At 35.4% G+C, this 14,675-nt stretch overlaps 1 protein-coding gene across 1 annotated transcript; it reads right to left on the bottom strand.

The window, feature by feature from the left end:
• Positions 1-2,104: 2,104 nt before the first annotated feature.
• On the bottom strand, positions 2,105-10,603 carry LOC133876523 (phosphoenolpyruvate carboxylase, housekeeping isozyme). Its single transcript, XM_062314812.1, has 11 exons — positions 10,449-10,603; positions 9,939-10,126; positions 8,999-9,390; positions 8,633-8,717; positions 6,780-7,002; positions 6,276-6,379; positions 6,060-6,147; positions 4,912-5,066; positions 3,505-4,503; positions 3,016-3,402; positions 2,105-2,676 (listed from the first exon to the last, which is right to left on the bottom strand). Exons 2-11 carry the CDS (start codon positions 10,104-10,106, stop codon positions 2,380-2,382), a joined length of 2,898 nt encoding a protein of 965 aa, XP_062170796.1. The 5' UTR covers positions 10,107-10,126; positions 10,449-10,603; the 3' UTR covers positions 2,105-2,379.
• Between the last annotated feature and the right edge of the window lie 4,072 nt (positions 10,604-14,675).

The raw sequence follows: 14,675 nt of genomic DNA, 5'->3' as shown, positions 1-14,675 counted from the left end.
GCCTTAATCTGTGCATTCTTTGCTTCCGTAACTGCATTATGCGATTCCTTAAAAGGACTGAGTCATTTTTTTACCTATTTCCTACGCTTTGTTTATATTTTCGCACTGTCTTATTTCGTGTTAGGTCTGTTGTTGGGGAGCCCACTCCTTTTTTGTTTATATAATCTTTCACTATCTCTTTTTTTTGAATCAGGAGTGGAAATGATCTTCTCCTACAACCTATTTCCATATTCAATTTTTTTTTTTTTTTTTTTTTAAAAAAAAAACACTAGGTTTTTCTTTTTATCAAACATGTTGAAGCCCATTACTAGCAACACCAAGACACTTGCGGGCCAGCCTCTAGCAATTTTTTTTTTCTTTTTGCTATTTTTAAAAAATAATTTAATGTTATGTAAACACTTCTCAGTTTTTTTTTTTTTTTTTTTTTTTTTTTTTTTGGCTTTTCAAAAACTATTTTTTAGTTTACCAAATGATTTTTTTATGGACCCCAAAGAAAATACTTTTTCAAATGTTACACTCATCCTAAATACTTCCCTAAATACTTCTCAATTTTCACTTTTTCAAAAACTCTTTTTCAAATTTAAAACCAAAAACTATTTTGAAAAACTTTATCAAATAGGCCTTCTTTTTCTTTTTTAAAAAAGCAGTATCAGTCAATATATTTAATTTAATTGTTGGTTTTTTTTTAATAGATGGGTAAAAGAACTAAAACAGCATAACAATACAAAGAAAAAAAAAATTTACAGAAACCAAATTAAAGACCAACAAAATAACATTGTCCATGCAGCAATTCATTCTACAGCTTCGAAGAGGATCTTCAAGATGAGAGGAGGATATGGAAATGTTGCCGATGATGCTGTTGTAGCAATCCACGGTGAAAATTTGTAAGTACTGTGGACAGCACTCAAAAAGTTCTTAGTTTCAAACCAGTTGCAGAATGAGCTGTGAAGGCTAAGAGATATATCTATAAGTAGATAATGAGTCCCCACCCTAGATTGTAAGACAGATGACAACAAAGTTAGTATATCCTGCGATCCAGATCTGGATCTGGAATCTTCTTTGCAGCAAAAAGCTACATTGGGAGAGAATTGAAGAAGCAAGGGTAAAGATCTGTCATATCTACCAAAAAAAAACAACGAAAAGTGGTAGCACATGTAGCCCTCGCATGCCGTGACAACGTGTAGCATACATGCGTCGTAACGAAGGACATCGGTAAAAGAAAAGGTAGTCGGAGATGGTGGAGGAGGAGCACATAGCTTGTGTGGGTGGAGAGGTTGTGGTAGATCTAAGATCAAAAAAAAAAAAAAGAGAGGCTGTTGAAACTATAAGGAAACGAGAGAAGGGAACCAAAAGGAGGTAGAAAAAGGTTTACAAGGGCTGGGGTGGTGCGCAGGAGGGAAGCTCCATGGCTTGAGACAGAGGTTTTACATATGGGTGTTTTTTCTTCAGAGAGCTGAAGGGACGAGAGATAGTTTGAACATGAAATATTCAACTTAATTGGTTTGTTTGTAATGTGACCAATTTCTTTCCAATTTAAAAACATTCCGGTTTGATTTTATTTAGGTGGAAGACATGTGTCCAAAAAGAGAACTAAAGACCATCGTTCTGCCATATTACTCAATAGTCTTTCACTGGCCGGCCGGCCGGCAGAAGAGCCAGAAAACCATACAAACCATCTATCTTACCAGTTAAGCTCTTATTTATAGACCTATAGAAATTTCATACAAATTGAGTTATAGGAATTCCCACAACCATGTCAGATTGAAATGATTCAAATCCATTGGAAACAGCAAAGGATTCAGAGTTCTGGCAACAAATGGAAAATGAATATGCATATAAAAACCTTTGGAAAATGAAGATGAAAATGTGAAAGTGAGTCCGGTTTGAGTCATTGACCCCATATGTTATGGGGGCACTTACTTTTGTTACCAACTTGTGCAGGATACAGATGCCACAGCTTGGGCATCCACAAATATGTTTCTCGCGTCTTATTCCCATAACAGGGAACTGAGATTCAGACGGGTCAGTGTCTCATCAGCTTAAAACTCAGTTGCACAATAACCTTGGAATTGGGAAGACAACCAAAAAAACACAAACAAACAAGTATTCAAATATAATCTTCATAGGACATTTTGTAGCAAAGCATGATACAAAGTTCCGTCGAGTTCAACTCTTGCGTAAACAACGAAACTGCTGTGGCTCTCTAGCTAGTAGCATTCAGGCACAGCAGTATAAAATTACAGCTGAATAGGGTACCGAAATTATGATTTGGATGCGGATAGTAAAAGAGCATCCACTTCTGGCGCATATAATTTATGGTTTCTTGGGGCATATTCTCTTCAGAAAAACAGCAAAAAGAAAACACAGAATCACACAAGTCTAACCAGTGTTCTGCAAGCCTGCAGCAATACCCTTCATCGTCAAGATAAGGGTATCCTCTAAACCAGGGGCATACTCGCTTGTTGGGTTCAGCTTCACGAGTTCATCAGTTGCTTTGCTTATTTCCATAATCTCCTTGGAGATGTGTGGACGCACCTTCACAAGGTAGTTTGGATCTCGGATTCTCTTCAATGTGTAGGCTTGGCAAACATTCAGTGTAGTAATGTAGGAATCTCGCAGGCGGAGTCTTTGTTTCAAGTATGGGTCCCCTTCAAGAAGATCCTTGTGTCCAGCAATCTACCAGCACAGAGAAAAGGAAAATCAGTTTTTGTGATAACCATTTTATCGGAAAGCCCCATAGGCAGAAATGTTATGCTCTAATATTTGTGCAGAAACCAACAGAAGGTTTGGAATCATACAAAAGGTTGGAAGAATTTTATACTGTTCTTAGGGAAAGAGCATGTAAGACAAGGTCTATGTTACTCAATGGCCAATGCTTAAGAGGGACAGTTGAAATTGCTGGAAACTTGGTGAAAGAATGAATTGCTGGTGAATCAAAGAAAGCCATAATGGAAAGCTCAATTATAATCTGAGGCAAACTCAAAATGTAAACAAATTCTATCCAATTGTTTTTACCTGTAGGAGAAGGGCCTTCGTATCTTCATAATTGACCCTCAACCGCTCTCCAAATTGCCACAGGTCTTCTGAAACAAGGAGCCTGTCATACAAAGCAGCAATTCCTGGGTCTCCCTTGGCGAACACCATCTCCACCAAATCAATGGTGACCCTAAAGAATGGCCATTCATTGTACATCGCCTGCAGCATATGGAGATTTCTAATGTCCTTCTGAATAATATGTTTGAATGCTGCTCCAAAGCCTAGCCACACTGGAAGATGAAACCTTGTTTGTAGCCAGGCAAAGATCCATGGGATTGCACGGAGTGATTCAATACCTCCACTTGGCTTACGCTTTGATGGACGGCTTCCAATGTTCATCCGACCATATTCCAACTCTGGCGTAGCCTACATTAATAAACAGACGATGGTTATTAAATAAATGACGGTCTTTAGTGAGCTTGAATTATCAAAGGAAAATGCGATTGATGCCATTCGCATAATTCTTACAAGGCGGAAATATTCCACAAATCGGGGTTCTTTGAAAACAATGGAACGATACTCTTCTGTAGCAATGATGGCCATTTCATCCATCAATGCACGCCATTCCGGTTTTGGAGACACGGGGGGGCGCATACCGTGCTCTAAAGTAGCAGCTGTGAAACGTTGGAGTGTTCTAAAACACAAGTGCTCCTCTCCAAATGATTGCTCGATGACCTCACCTTGAACAGTAACACGGAGTGATCCATGAATGGTATCCGGAGGTTGAGACAATATGGCAAGATGGGTAGGCCCACCTCCTCTTCCAACAGTCCCACCACGACCGTGGAACATGGTTAGCTTCACACCAAATTGCTTAGCAACATTTATAAGCTCCTCTTGAGCCTTGTATAACTGCCAGGCTGCAGACAGCCGTCCCGCATCTTTACCAGAATCTGAATAACCAATCATAACTTCTTGCTTTCCATTAATTCGGTTTCTATACCATTCTATTGAGAATAGCCGCACTAAAGCAGCAGGAGCAGCCTCCAGGTCTGCAAGCTTCTCAAACAAAGGAACCACTCTCAATGGTTGCTTCACATGGCACTCACGTTGCAGAAGCTCAACTGCAAGCACATCAGATGGTGAAGTTGCCATCGAAATGATGTATGCTCCAAAGTTGTCTGATGGAAGTTCCGCTATGACATGAAATGTGTCCAGAACATCACGTATTTCTTCAGTTTTAGGAAGATCAGGTCCAAACAGAGGACGCTTGCCGCTGAGTTCAGATAAAAGCCATTCCTGTCGTTGTTCTTCAGACCACTCTCGGTAGGACCCAATTTCCAAGTGCCTGGTAATGGCATCCATGACATCAGTATGACGGTCCGACTCTTGCCGAATATCAAGTCTCACAAGTGACAGCCCAAAAGTTGACACTTGTCTTAAGAAATCAAGAAGGCTTCCATCAGCAATTACACGGTCACCACATGCGCACAGTGATCTGTAACATAGTTCTAGAGGTTCCAAGAACTGCACATAATTTGAAAAAACTTATTCAGTATCCAAACCAATCAAACAAAAAGAAAAATTACAAGGCAATTTATAACTTCATACAATGAGTACCAGTTAGTTATCAAATATGTTCAGTACCAGATTCAACTAATATGTCTCCTTTTTTTTCGTCTATCTTAGGGTAGAATAAGCATGGGATGATAGTTATAAAAGAAACAGCACTGGGCTGCGATAATCCTATGGCATGTAACTTATTGAGAGATAAGGAATAAGGATCCACTAGCCAAGCCTACATGGTTATATATACAGCTTAGTTGAGTTGAGGGAAAGGAATAATCAATATGAACATTGAAACCAAGAAATACAGATGGAGATAGCAAAATGGTTACTGGAATCTTCAAAATAAATTTGAATGAATGGAAATACCTCCTCAACATTGGTGAAAGTCGCTTCCTCGGGGATCTCAGAGTACCCATGGGCCAATAAATGACGAGAGCGTTCACGTGTCTGATAAAGCCTATCCCTCACTTCACCAAGAATGACACGGTAGGGTTCATTGGGAGGAATTTGTTTCCAAAACTCTGTCTCACCAAAAAGTCAAAGTGTTCAATAATAATTACAATAAAAGTTATCAGGCAAAATAACAATACAAAAAATTCTACCTAAATTTGGGAAATTCCTTCTTAATAAATACTAATAACAAACATACAACACTTGATTTCATTATTCACCACAAATTATGGTTGCACAGCTGGGAGTTTTCCATAGAATAAGTTCTTTGAACACGTATATTGTTCAATACAATTTTTTTAGACTGTATTAACCAAGTGCTCTCTGGCCAAAAATATGCACCTCCTTATATTTGTGTAGCTACTTTCACTCAAGGTTGCAAATTAGGAAATTCCAGTAAAGTCAATGATTCGTCTTCCACAGCTGACATAGATACAGGCATTAAGCTTACATTTTGTGAAGAGCAATACTACTATTCCTATTTCCTTTCTTCATTTTGCCAATCTTTTAGCATTGTTCAAGTAGAGAAAGGGAGAGCAGGGGTATGTATGCCAGTTGTAGATAGGATATTAACTCCACTTATTAAAAATTCATTAAACTAATTCTACGAATAAGACTATTGTACTCTCATTTAAGAGAAAAGAGCCTCTCAAACAGTAGGAGTGAATTCAATCATAAGGGCATGTTGGGTTGGAGATTATTATGGGAAAACATTATTTGCATTTGTTCTTTTCTTTTTTCTATAGCTGAAACATTGTTGGTTTGAAGGTGAGGAAATTGGGCATTTCAGATTTGTCTATAAACATTGACAAAGTTGCTTCCACAAATTTAAACTATTTATAGGAAAGGAAAAGAAGGAAAGGTCTCGTGCATTATGATTTACTTCTTAACCTATGGATAGAGAGTTTAAATGCTTAATCAGCATTTACGATATCAACATAGTATTTGGCAAGGAAAGCACATGGAAATACATATTGTACCACCATATATTTCCAAAGATTATGCAAGATATGGATAAAGCATACAAGGAGAAACACACCCCACCATAGATATAGGTGAATTACCTATGTAGTGTTTTGCATCTTTCTTGGAGGACCTATGGAATTCATCTGCACGAACGCGAAGCTCATCATTGCAGCGCCACATAGACAACTGCAAGGAAATTAACAGAAATTAGCTAATAATGATGACAAGCACATAAACAATAAACAAGCAACAGTCCCCAACAAGGAAATGAAATTCCTTCGAAAATATTGCAAGATGTAAAATCTACTAAGTACCTCAAACATAAGATCCTCTATTTGGGAATAGTACAAGTTAGCAGCCATCATTCTAGCCAACAAGCAAACATGCCTTGTGACATCAGGAGTCACCCTAGGATTTCCTGCATCCAATGTGAAACAGACATTAAGTTGAGAGAGAGAGAGAGAGAAAGAAACAACTTTAAAGTATTCCAAATTATAGAAAAAAATCAATCCAAGAAGTTCTAATTGAAAATTGCATTTCAAAAGTTGAAAGGTGGTCTATCTGTCTTTTTGCTCCTCCCCTAAGACTACATTTGTATCAATATACATGATAGGTCTTTAGCTGTGGACAATGATTATAATTTCATGATCACCATCATGCCGTTAACAAATAAGACCATCCCAAAAATCAACGCATTTCACCACATTCAAAGTAAGTTCATTACTAGGAAGATACCCTGATGGTTTTGCCTTCTTTTTTTTTTCATTCTATTACCAAACTGTTTCCACTACAAATTTGGCCATGGAGAAGGATCTTACCATCACGATCACCACCCATCCAAGAAGAAAATTGAATAAGTGGAGCATTGTAAGGGACGCGTTCATCAATCCCTATGTTCTTCAAAGCTGTGTCAACACGACGTAGAAACTTTGGAACACCCTTCCAGATTGTTTCATGAAAGTAGCTCATTCCTGCCCTCATCTCATCTTGGGGAGTTGGAGGGGTCCTCCGAATCTCATCCGTACGAAATGCAGCTTGAATCTACATGAAATAAAATAGCAATTAAATATACCATAGACAACACTATTTTTTCTTTTCTGTGGAAAAGCTTCCCAATGTATATTAAGCTCAAATTTATACCATAAATACAGTTTTAGAAGAGTTAACGTGTTGTCTGAAAAAACCTATGTAGCATACTTGTGGTTTACTGAAAATAACGAGAATCATCTCCCCAAGTTCACGTGGTCAACCCAGTTCAAACATTTGGTGCATGGAGATATTGCACATCATTGTCATCTATGATAGATGATTATAATACTATATATCCAACTGATGGCATTTAAGCATTTATCATATGCCCTGGATCTGCAGGGCCACTTCTTTCTTCCACGTGCAATATGGGCAGTTCTATAGATAATATAATGCATAGAGCAAATATGCTACACAACCACATATGCAGTTAGTTATAGGTATGGCATAGGCCGTTAATTTTGAAAAATCTATTATTTATATCGGACACAAGGCCTAAAAAGTGAAAAGGCTCATAAGAAATCCCTAATGATATATATGTTTTGGCTGGTCATAATATTCACAGAAGAGCGTAGAATAATTAAAAGCCCTGATGATATATATTTTCTGAAAGTTTGATCAATTTCCAGAGTTATAAATAGGAAAAACTTCACTTATAACCCATGTTTTTCATCACTTTTGCAATTAAGTTTTCAAACTTTAAAAAATGTCAATTTAGGGTATCTATCTTACAATTTTTTTCAATTTCAACAGTCCGTTAGAATTTTCTGTTAAATCCTATCAAAATTTCCAAAATACCAGGGTTTATTTTATTAAAAAAAAAATTATATAAATTTTCAAAGATTCGAGCATGAGTATTTTTTAAAATTCCGTTAAATTATAACCAACACCTAAATCTTTTTAATTTTTCCCCTTTTTTTCTTTTTTCTTTTTTTTTTTTTAAAAAAAAAAAGAGGGATATTTTGAAAATTTCGATAAGATTTAACGGAAAATTCTAATAGATGGTTGAAATTTAAAAAAAAAAAAAAATTGAATGATGGACACCCTAACTTGACATTTTTTAAAATTTGAGTACCTAATTACAAAAATGATGAAAGATCAGATATTATAAATAAAGTTTTCCTTTGTAAATATTTGCAAAACCTAGCATATAACACATTGTTGCAATTACAACTTATAGGATCCAATTTAAAGAAATGGTATCACCAAGAACGTCTCAAATTCTAAATGCTAATAAAAATTACATGATTAAGTATAGAGAAAAGTTGGCTTATTAAAGAATTCTACAGAAAACCTAATATTCCAAAACATCAAAAAGCAGCGATAATCATGGCTATGCATATCACACATGTATACATAATGACTACCGAATCCAAAGTAGCATATGTCCTATATTTGACTGTTTATTTCTTGAATTTTAAGTACTCCAAAGGGGAGAAACGGTGGATTAGGTCCAAAGCAGCGTCAGTGTTTAATCAGGACCCACCTTTCTTTTCAAATGTCAGATGATTTCCACAAACATAAAAATATATGGTTCTAGAATATGCCCTAAAAAAATAGTTTGCAATAAAAGTAAACATTCAAATATATAACACCAAAGTTTGGTAGCAAGAAAATAAATTCAAAGGATGCTGATATTCACCTCCCTCTGAAGTGCCTCATCAAGCTCCTGCTTATCATCAGGAGTAATGTCTTTGGCATACAATTGGGCTAAGCAATCCCTAATCCTGAACCAAAGAGATAAAGGGAAAAATGATAAGGAGACAAAAATAAGGAAGAGAAATACTGCAAGAATGCAAATTCAAGTCCTTCCCCTCATGCAAACCATAGGGCTTTACATAAAGAATATTATAAGTAAAATTGCATAAAGAAACTAAATTTTTTAACATTCAGCATAAACCTGAAAATATAACAAGGGCATGGGCTGGAGAAGGGGGGGCGGGTAACATAAATTGAAATGTGTAATTGTAACTCAAGGACTCAAAACTAAAGTAACTGGGGTACAAACCTTCCATGCTTTTGAAGCAAAGATCTACGAACGGATTGCGTAGGATGTGCAGTGAACACCAGATCCACAGTCTGGTTCTTCAAAGCATCAAAAACTTCTTGTGGAGACTTGTTCAGGTCCACCACAAGCCTCTTGAGAGTTTCTTCTATGTCTGATTCGGTTGTTGCAGAGTTTTCATCCACAAAATCTCCCTTTTTCAATTTGATCCGTCTGCGGTAAGCAATCTGGACCTCCTCGGCCAAGTTGGCCAAGTTAAGCATGTGGGAGAAAGACTTTGCAATAACAATAGAGTCCCCTGGATCCAAGCTTGTCAACACTTTTCCAAGCTCTTCTAGCTTCTTAGGATCATGCTTACCTTCATACTCAGCAGAAAGCTCATAACACTCTTGAACCTATACGCAAATCGATAAAAGAAAAATAAAAATCATAACACTCTTGGTTCATTAATGTAATTCGCCAAACAAACTGTAAATACAAAGAAAAAAGTCTTCTTGCTTAAGATTTCCAAACAATAACTCCCGGATCCACATCAAATCAGAATTGGAATAGCTCTCAAATTTATATGCACTTTTACATGGTGAATTCTCATAATCACTTAAGATTCAATGAAACTAACAGAGAATGTTGCTACAGATATTAGGCAGAGTTTGAGGGTCTTCATTGTTTTCCAATCACCAAACAATTGTTATTTGGCTATCCGTTAAAACCGACCAAAACGCCAACCTCGGTCCCCAAAACTGCGAATAAATAATGATTCATATCATGTTGAAAAGGGTTTTCCATTCCCACAAAAAGCTCCATATTTTTCATACAAAACTCAAATTCTAATCACTTCTCTACGTAAATTGAACAACTGGTCGTCATGGGCGTTATTCGCAATCAAATTCGAAACTCTCAAACTAATCAAACAAATATTCGAAGAGATCAGTCAATCACTTACAGTTTCCTTGAGATCCTCCCCATGTAAATCTTGAAGAATATCCAGAAACCGATCCAAAAGCAGAGCATCATACTCAACCAGCTTGTCATCCTCACTCACTTTCGCTGGAACCAAAAGCCGAAGCTGCGCGTCGATCGACGCCAACTTCTCAAGATTCCGATTCGCCATTGCTCGCCCTCAGTCTCCCTCTGTGATCACAAAACAAACCAAAGCATTGTACAAAGAAAAATCAGAGACCAAAAATCGAAAAGAGTGGGCATGATATCTCGGACTCAATCGAGCGCCAAGAGACAAAAATTCTGGCCATGACCCAGAAAAACAGATCCTATGAAATCAAGGATTTGATGGCTAAAGGCCACGTGTGATGAGAGACAACGCAGTACACTGATAATGAAATCTTCCCATAAAAAAAAAAAAAATTAAAAAAAAACAGGGCATTTATACGGGAAAGTGTGGATTTTGAAAGACCCAGATGTCAATTAACCAGCAGAATTGTGAACAATGGAATACCTGAATCGGGTGAAGTGAGATTCGAAGAAAAAGAAGAAGACGAAAAGTGGGATAAGAGAGAGAGAGGGGCTATGAGATCCCAAGTGAAGCAAAGGTTGTGACTTTATAGAGAAATTTAAAGCCTGTCGTTGTCAGTCTTTCTGACTGGAAGCCCAAACTTAACCTCACTCTCTTTCTCTCTCATACGGACTTGGAAAAAGGAATATGCCTACCAAATATGCTTTCAAATCCGAGGTACTGCTCGTTCAATCCTCCAAGTTTTGTCCGGCGAGGAAAAGTTAAACCAATTTCAAATTGGACTTATTTTCACTTATCACCTTCATTATGTATATATATATTATATACTTGTCGTCTAATTCAGTAAACGATCTAACAAAATGTATTATCTTGCTAATTAAAGATTATATATATATATATATATATATATGAATAATGATTCACTACTACTTAAATATACAACTTTTTACCACCTTGTCTATGTGGCAAGGTGGTCCCCTACTAACTTTAGAGTTTTTTTATTTTTAAAAAATAAAATAAAGTGGGGGACCACCTTGCCACATAGACAAGGTGGTGAAAAGTTGTATATTTAGGTGGTAAAGAATCATTTCTCTATATATATATAGTTAAGAATACATACTAGTATTACTATGTTGTATACTACACGTATGTACATAACTTTTTTAAAAAAGAAAAATCCATTTATAGTATGAAAATCAAATAATTCTTTCTTTCTTTTTTTAAAGAAAATTTCATGATTTCATTAAACTTGTCTATTCAAATAGACATACTCTCTTATCTTAGGATGTGTTTGGTATTGTGATTTCGAAGACAGAAAGTGCGGTTTTAAATCAAATCATAGAAAATCAATAGTTTGGAATTGTATTTTAAAAAAATTATGATTTAAAAACGGAGAAAAATCTGTTTTTTCAAAATCGCAGGCAAATGTGTGCTTTTTTGAAAACGCACAATTTAAGGTTAAACTGCGATTTTGCCAAACGCTTAACTGGGTTTTTAAAAATCATGTTTTCAAATCGCATTTTTAAAATCGCAAACACAAACAGACCCTTACACTATCATGAATAAAAGCAGAATATTCTTCTATCCATATTTGCTCTGATGCTTGTTAGAGATCCACATACGCCAAACAATGAGCTGTCATATTGGCTTCCTTTTGCCATGATGGACATTCCATAAATAGAGCTATTTAGTAAAGTCTTCGAATCGTCAATCAGATTACTATGCCGACTCCACAATTGTTCTTCCTTTCGTAGCGCAGCGCATATACAATTTTCAGAGTATCACCACCTAAAATAATATTTTGTATACCTCTAGAATAACCTTTAAAATAATTTCTATCAATTCTTAAGAGGTACTTTTGCTGGATTCAAAAGTATTTTGAGTCCATCAAAAACACCACTTAATAAAAATTCATTTAATAAATGAATTAAATTTAAATGGGTAATTGTTTTGAAGTACCTCTTATAAAAATTTCATAAATGAGTTATTTGGAAGAAATTAACTTTGTTTTAAAGTGAATAAAAAATAGTTTGATTAGCTTTAGTAATGGACCATTCATGATGAAAATCATGTATTATGTATGAACAAACATGATATAAATTAAAGGAACAAAATTAAGTGGTGGAGACTACAATTGATGCGCATGGTTATAGAGGATGAATAGGAATAATGGGTTTGCTTTATAAATAGAGTGCAACTTGGTAATTATTGGATGCCATGTATTTGGTGGTATTCTCAGATAAATGGTCAGCTTGGGGCATCATTAGGAGGAGGGCATGCATGTTCTAAAGGCAATGTATATGATAATGTTAATACTAAAACCTTTGCTTTTCTCTCTACTTTCTGCTAAGAGAAGCACTCAGATACTTCTGGTCAGGTAAGCCACTTCTTCAGTGAGACCCTTCTCTCTATCTTTCTTTCTTTCTTTCTTTTCTTTTCTTTTTTTTTTTTTTTTAATTTTTTAATTTTTTAATTGAATAAGGAAATGATTACATGAATGATCATTCTCACTCCTGATCCGAATGGAAAAAAGAATGAATAATCCTAAAAACGAAAATGGTGTGGGCTCTGTAAGATTTTATCTTCTATATATGGCCTATATGCCACATGTATTTATAATTTATTATATTTAATAATAAATTTGTATATACGGAGTACGGTATAGTAATTTAATACAATTAAATTACCTAATGGAATCAAATTAAATTAATTGTCATTGGCATTAATTTGTAAATTGATATCAAATCAATTTAATTAATTAATTATTCCTTGATGGAAGAAACAATTACGGTGTATACCAATTTTGAGAGTTCCTGACCTAGTCTATAAATGAAGAGCATGTATACTCCATCAGTACATGATTCGGTAAGCATAGGTCAGAAGATCCTCTCTAAATTTCTGTTTTCTAGACTCTCTGAAGTTTTCTTCACTTCGCTTGAGCAAAGCTATGGCTAGAGGTATTTATATAATTAATTATTCCGCTGCTTATGTACACTATTAATTAGCATTTAATTATATATTACTAATAGGCTTCGCAACAACTGACCCAACACAAACTGCAACAGTGCATAAATAATTACAAAATATAAGAAATTGGTCAAACAAATGACACGGTCCTCTAAATGGGCCGCACAAGAAGGTAGGAAAACCTTTTTATTTCCTCCTCTGCACCCCACACTTTCCTCCTCCCTTCCTTTCTTTGAACCTTTTTTTTTATTATTATTTTAGAAAAAATAAAAACAAAAAACCTCCCATGAACTAACAACAGTTTTTGAAATAACCCCATGAAGTGACTAGTATGCTAAAGTGATACATCAAACTACCAATGCATGTCAAAAATGTCACTTTTTTATTATATTCCTATAATACATTTATTCTCTTAAAAACTAAAATAAAAAGCTAAATTAAACTTTAAAAAAAAAAAAAAAAAAAAAAAAAAACACACACACACACACACACACACACAAACACAAGGGGGTGGATTTGGGGAAAAAAATACAATTTTTTTTTGGAGATAAATGCAAAATCAGTCCATGTAGTTGGCTTAAAATTTTTTAGAATATAATTTTTTTTTTACCACTGAATTATTTTTTATTCCGCAGTAAGCGATTTGTAATTTAAGCCAACTACAGGGACTAAGTTTGCAATAATCCTTTTTTTTTTGTTTAAAAAAATAGTTTAGTTTAGTTTTTTATTTTATTAATTTTTTATTTTAGTTTTTAAGAGAATAATGGTATTATAAAAATATAATGAAAAAATTAGCATTTTTGGCACACCTTTGTACTTTGATGTATCACTTTAGCATACTTGTCACTTTATGGAGCTATTTAAAAAAGGTTGTTAGTTCAGAGGGCTTTTATTTATATATATATATATATATATATATATATATATATATATATATATATATATACACTGAGTATCTTTTAACCTTCAACGAGATTTTGCAACAATCCGTTGAATCCATAAGTTATAAGAGGATTCGGTCTCCCACTGAGATCTACCAGCTCCAAAGGATCAGTCCTAAGGAAATGGGAAAAATCCGACAAAGGGTTCTCGACCTTCCTGGCGAGATCCAAAACTTAATTTTTCTAAGTCCAGCATATACTGAATACTTTGACAGGTGGATTCAGAGAATGATGCTGATTACTAATGGAAAGAATTTTGAGTACAAGAAAGTCTTTGGTATAAAGACTCTTCGAGTTTTTGAGCCTCACTGTGAGTTTCCAGGGTTAATTTATGTCCCTGACAAAGAATATGGTCTTTCAAGACAACTATGGAACGGTGACTGGGATCACTTCGAGATTGGATGTCCTGAATTAGGAGCTCAGCTCTTTGAAGAAGGATTTCTGTCTTACTACCCAGTTAAGCACTTGGAGGAATTACGTGACTTTCCTAAGATAGTCCGTGATACTGTCAAAATCATCCAGGATGAGCAGCTGAGAACAAGGACAATCAATAGTCATACCATCTTAAGAATCTGGAGCACAGTTCCAGAATTTGATCCCAATATATATATATATATATATATATATATTAATTTTTTACTTTTTCTCTTTCTTTTATTGGTTTTCAAGCCTGATCTACAGCTCCATCCCCTCCCTCCTCTTTGCCCCACCACCCCTCTCCTTCATTGAGTGAGACCCACATCCATTCTTGGACTATTTGTCATCCACCTTCAACCTCTATTTCTGACGCACTCCTGTCTCG

This window comes from Alnus glutinosa, chromosome 8 (assembly GCF_958979055.1).
Source record: "Alnus glutinosa chromosome 8, dhAlnGlut1.1, whole genome shotgun sequence".
In the NCBI taxonomy this organism is placed as follows: Eukaryota; Viridiplantae; Streptophyta; class Magnoliopsida; order Fagales; family Betulaceae; genus Alnus; species Alnus glutinosa.
The sequence above is the reverse complement of the archived record's forward strand: the minus strand, read 5'-3'. Positions and strand labels throughout refer to the sequence as shown.

Excerpts from the sequence above, each read along its gene's own strand:
- LOC133876523 (XM_062314812.1), bottom strand. The coding sequence starts at position 10,106 with ATGGCGAATCGGAATCTTGAGAAGTTGGCGTCGATCGACGCGCAGCTT. Across the intron at positions 8,718-8,998 it reads TTGCTTCAAAAGCATGGAAG|GATTAGGGATTGCTTAGCCC; the intron begins GTTTGTACCCCA and ends TCTTTGGTTCAG. Across the intron at positions 3,403-3,504 it reads TTGTGGAATATTTCCGCCTT|GCTACGCCAGAGTTGGAATA; the intron begins GTAAGAATTATG and ends TTATTAATGTAG.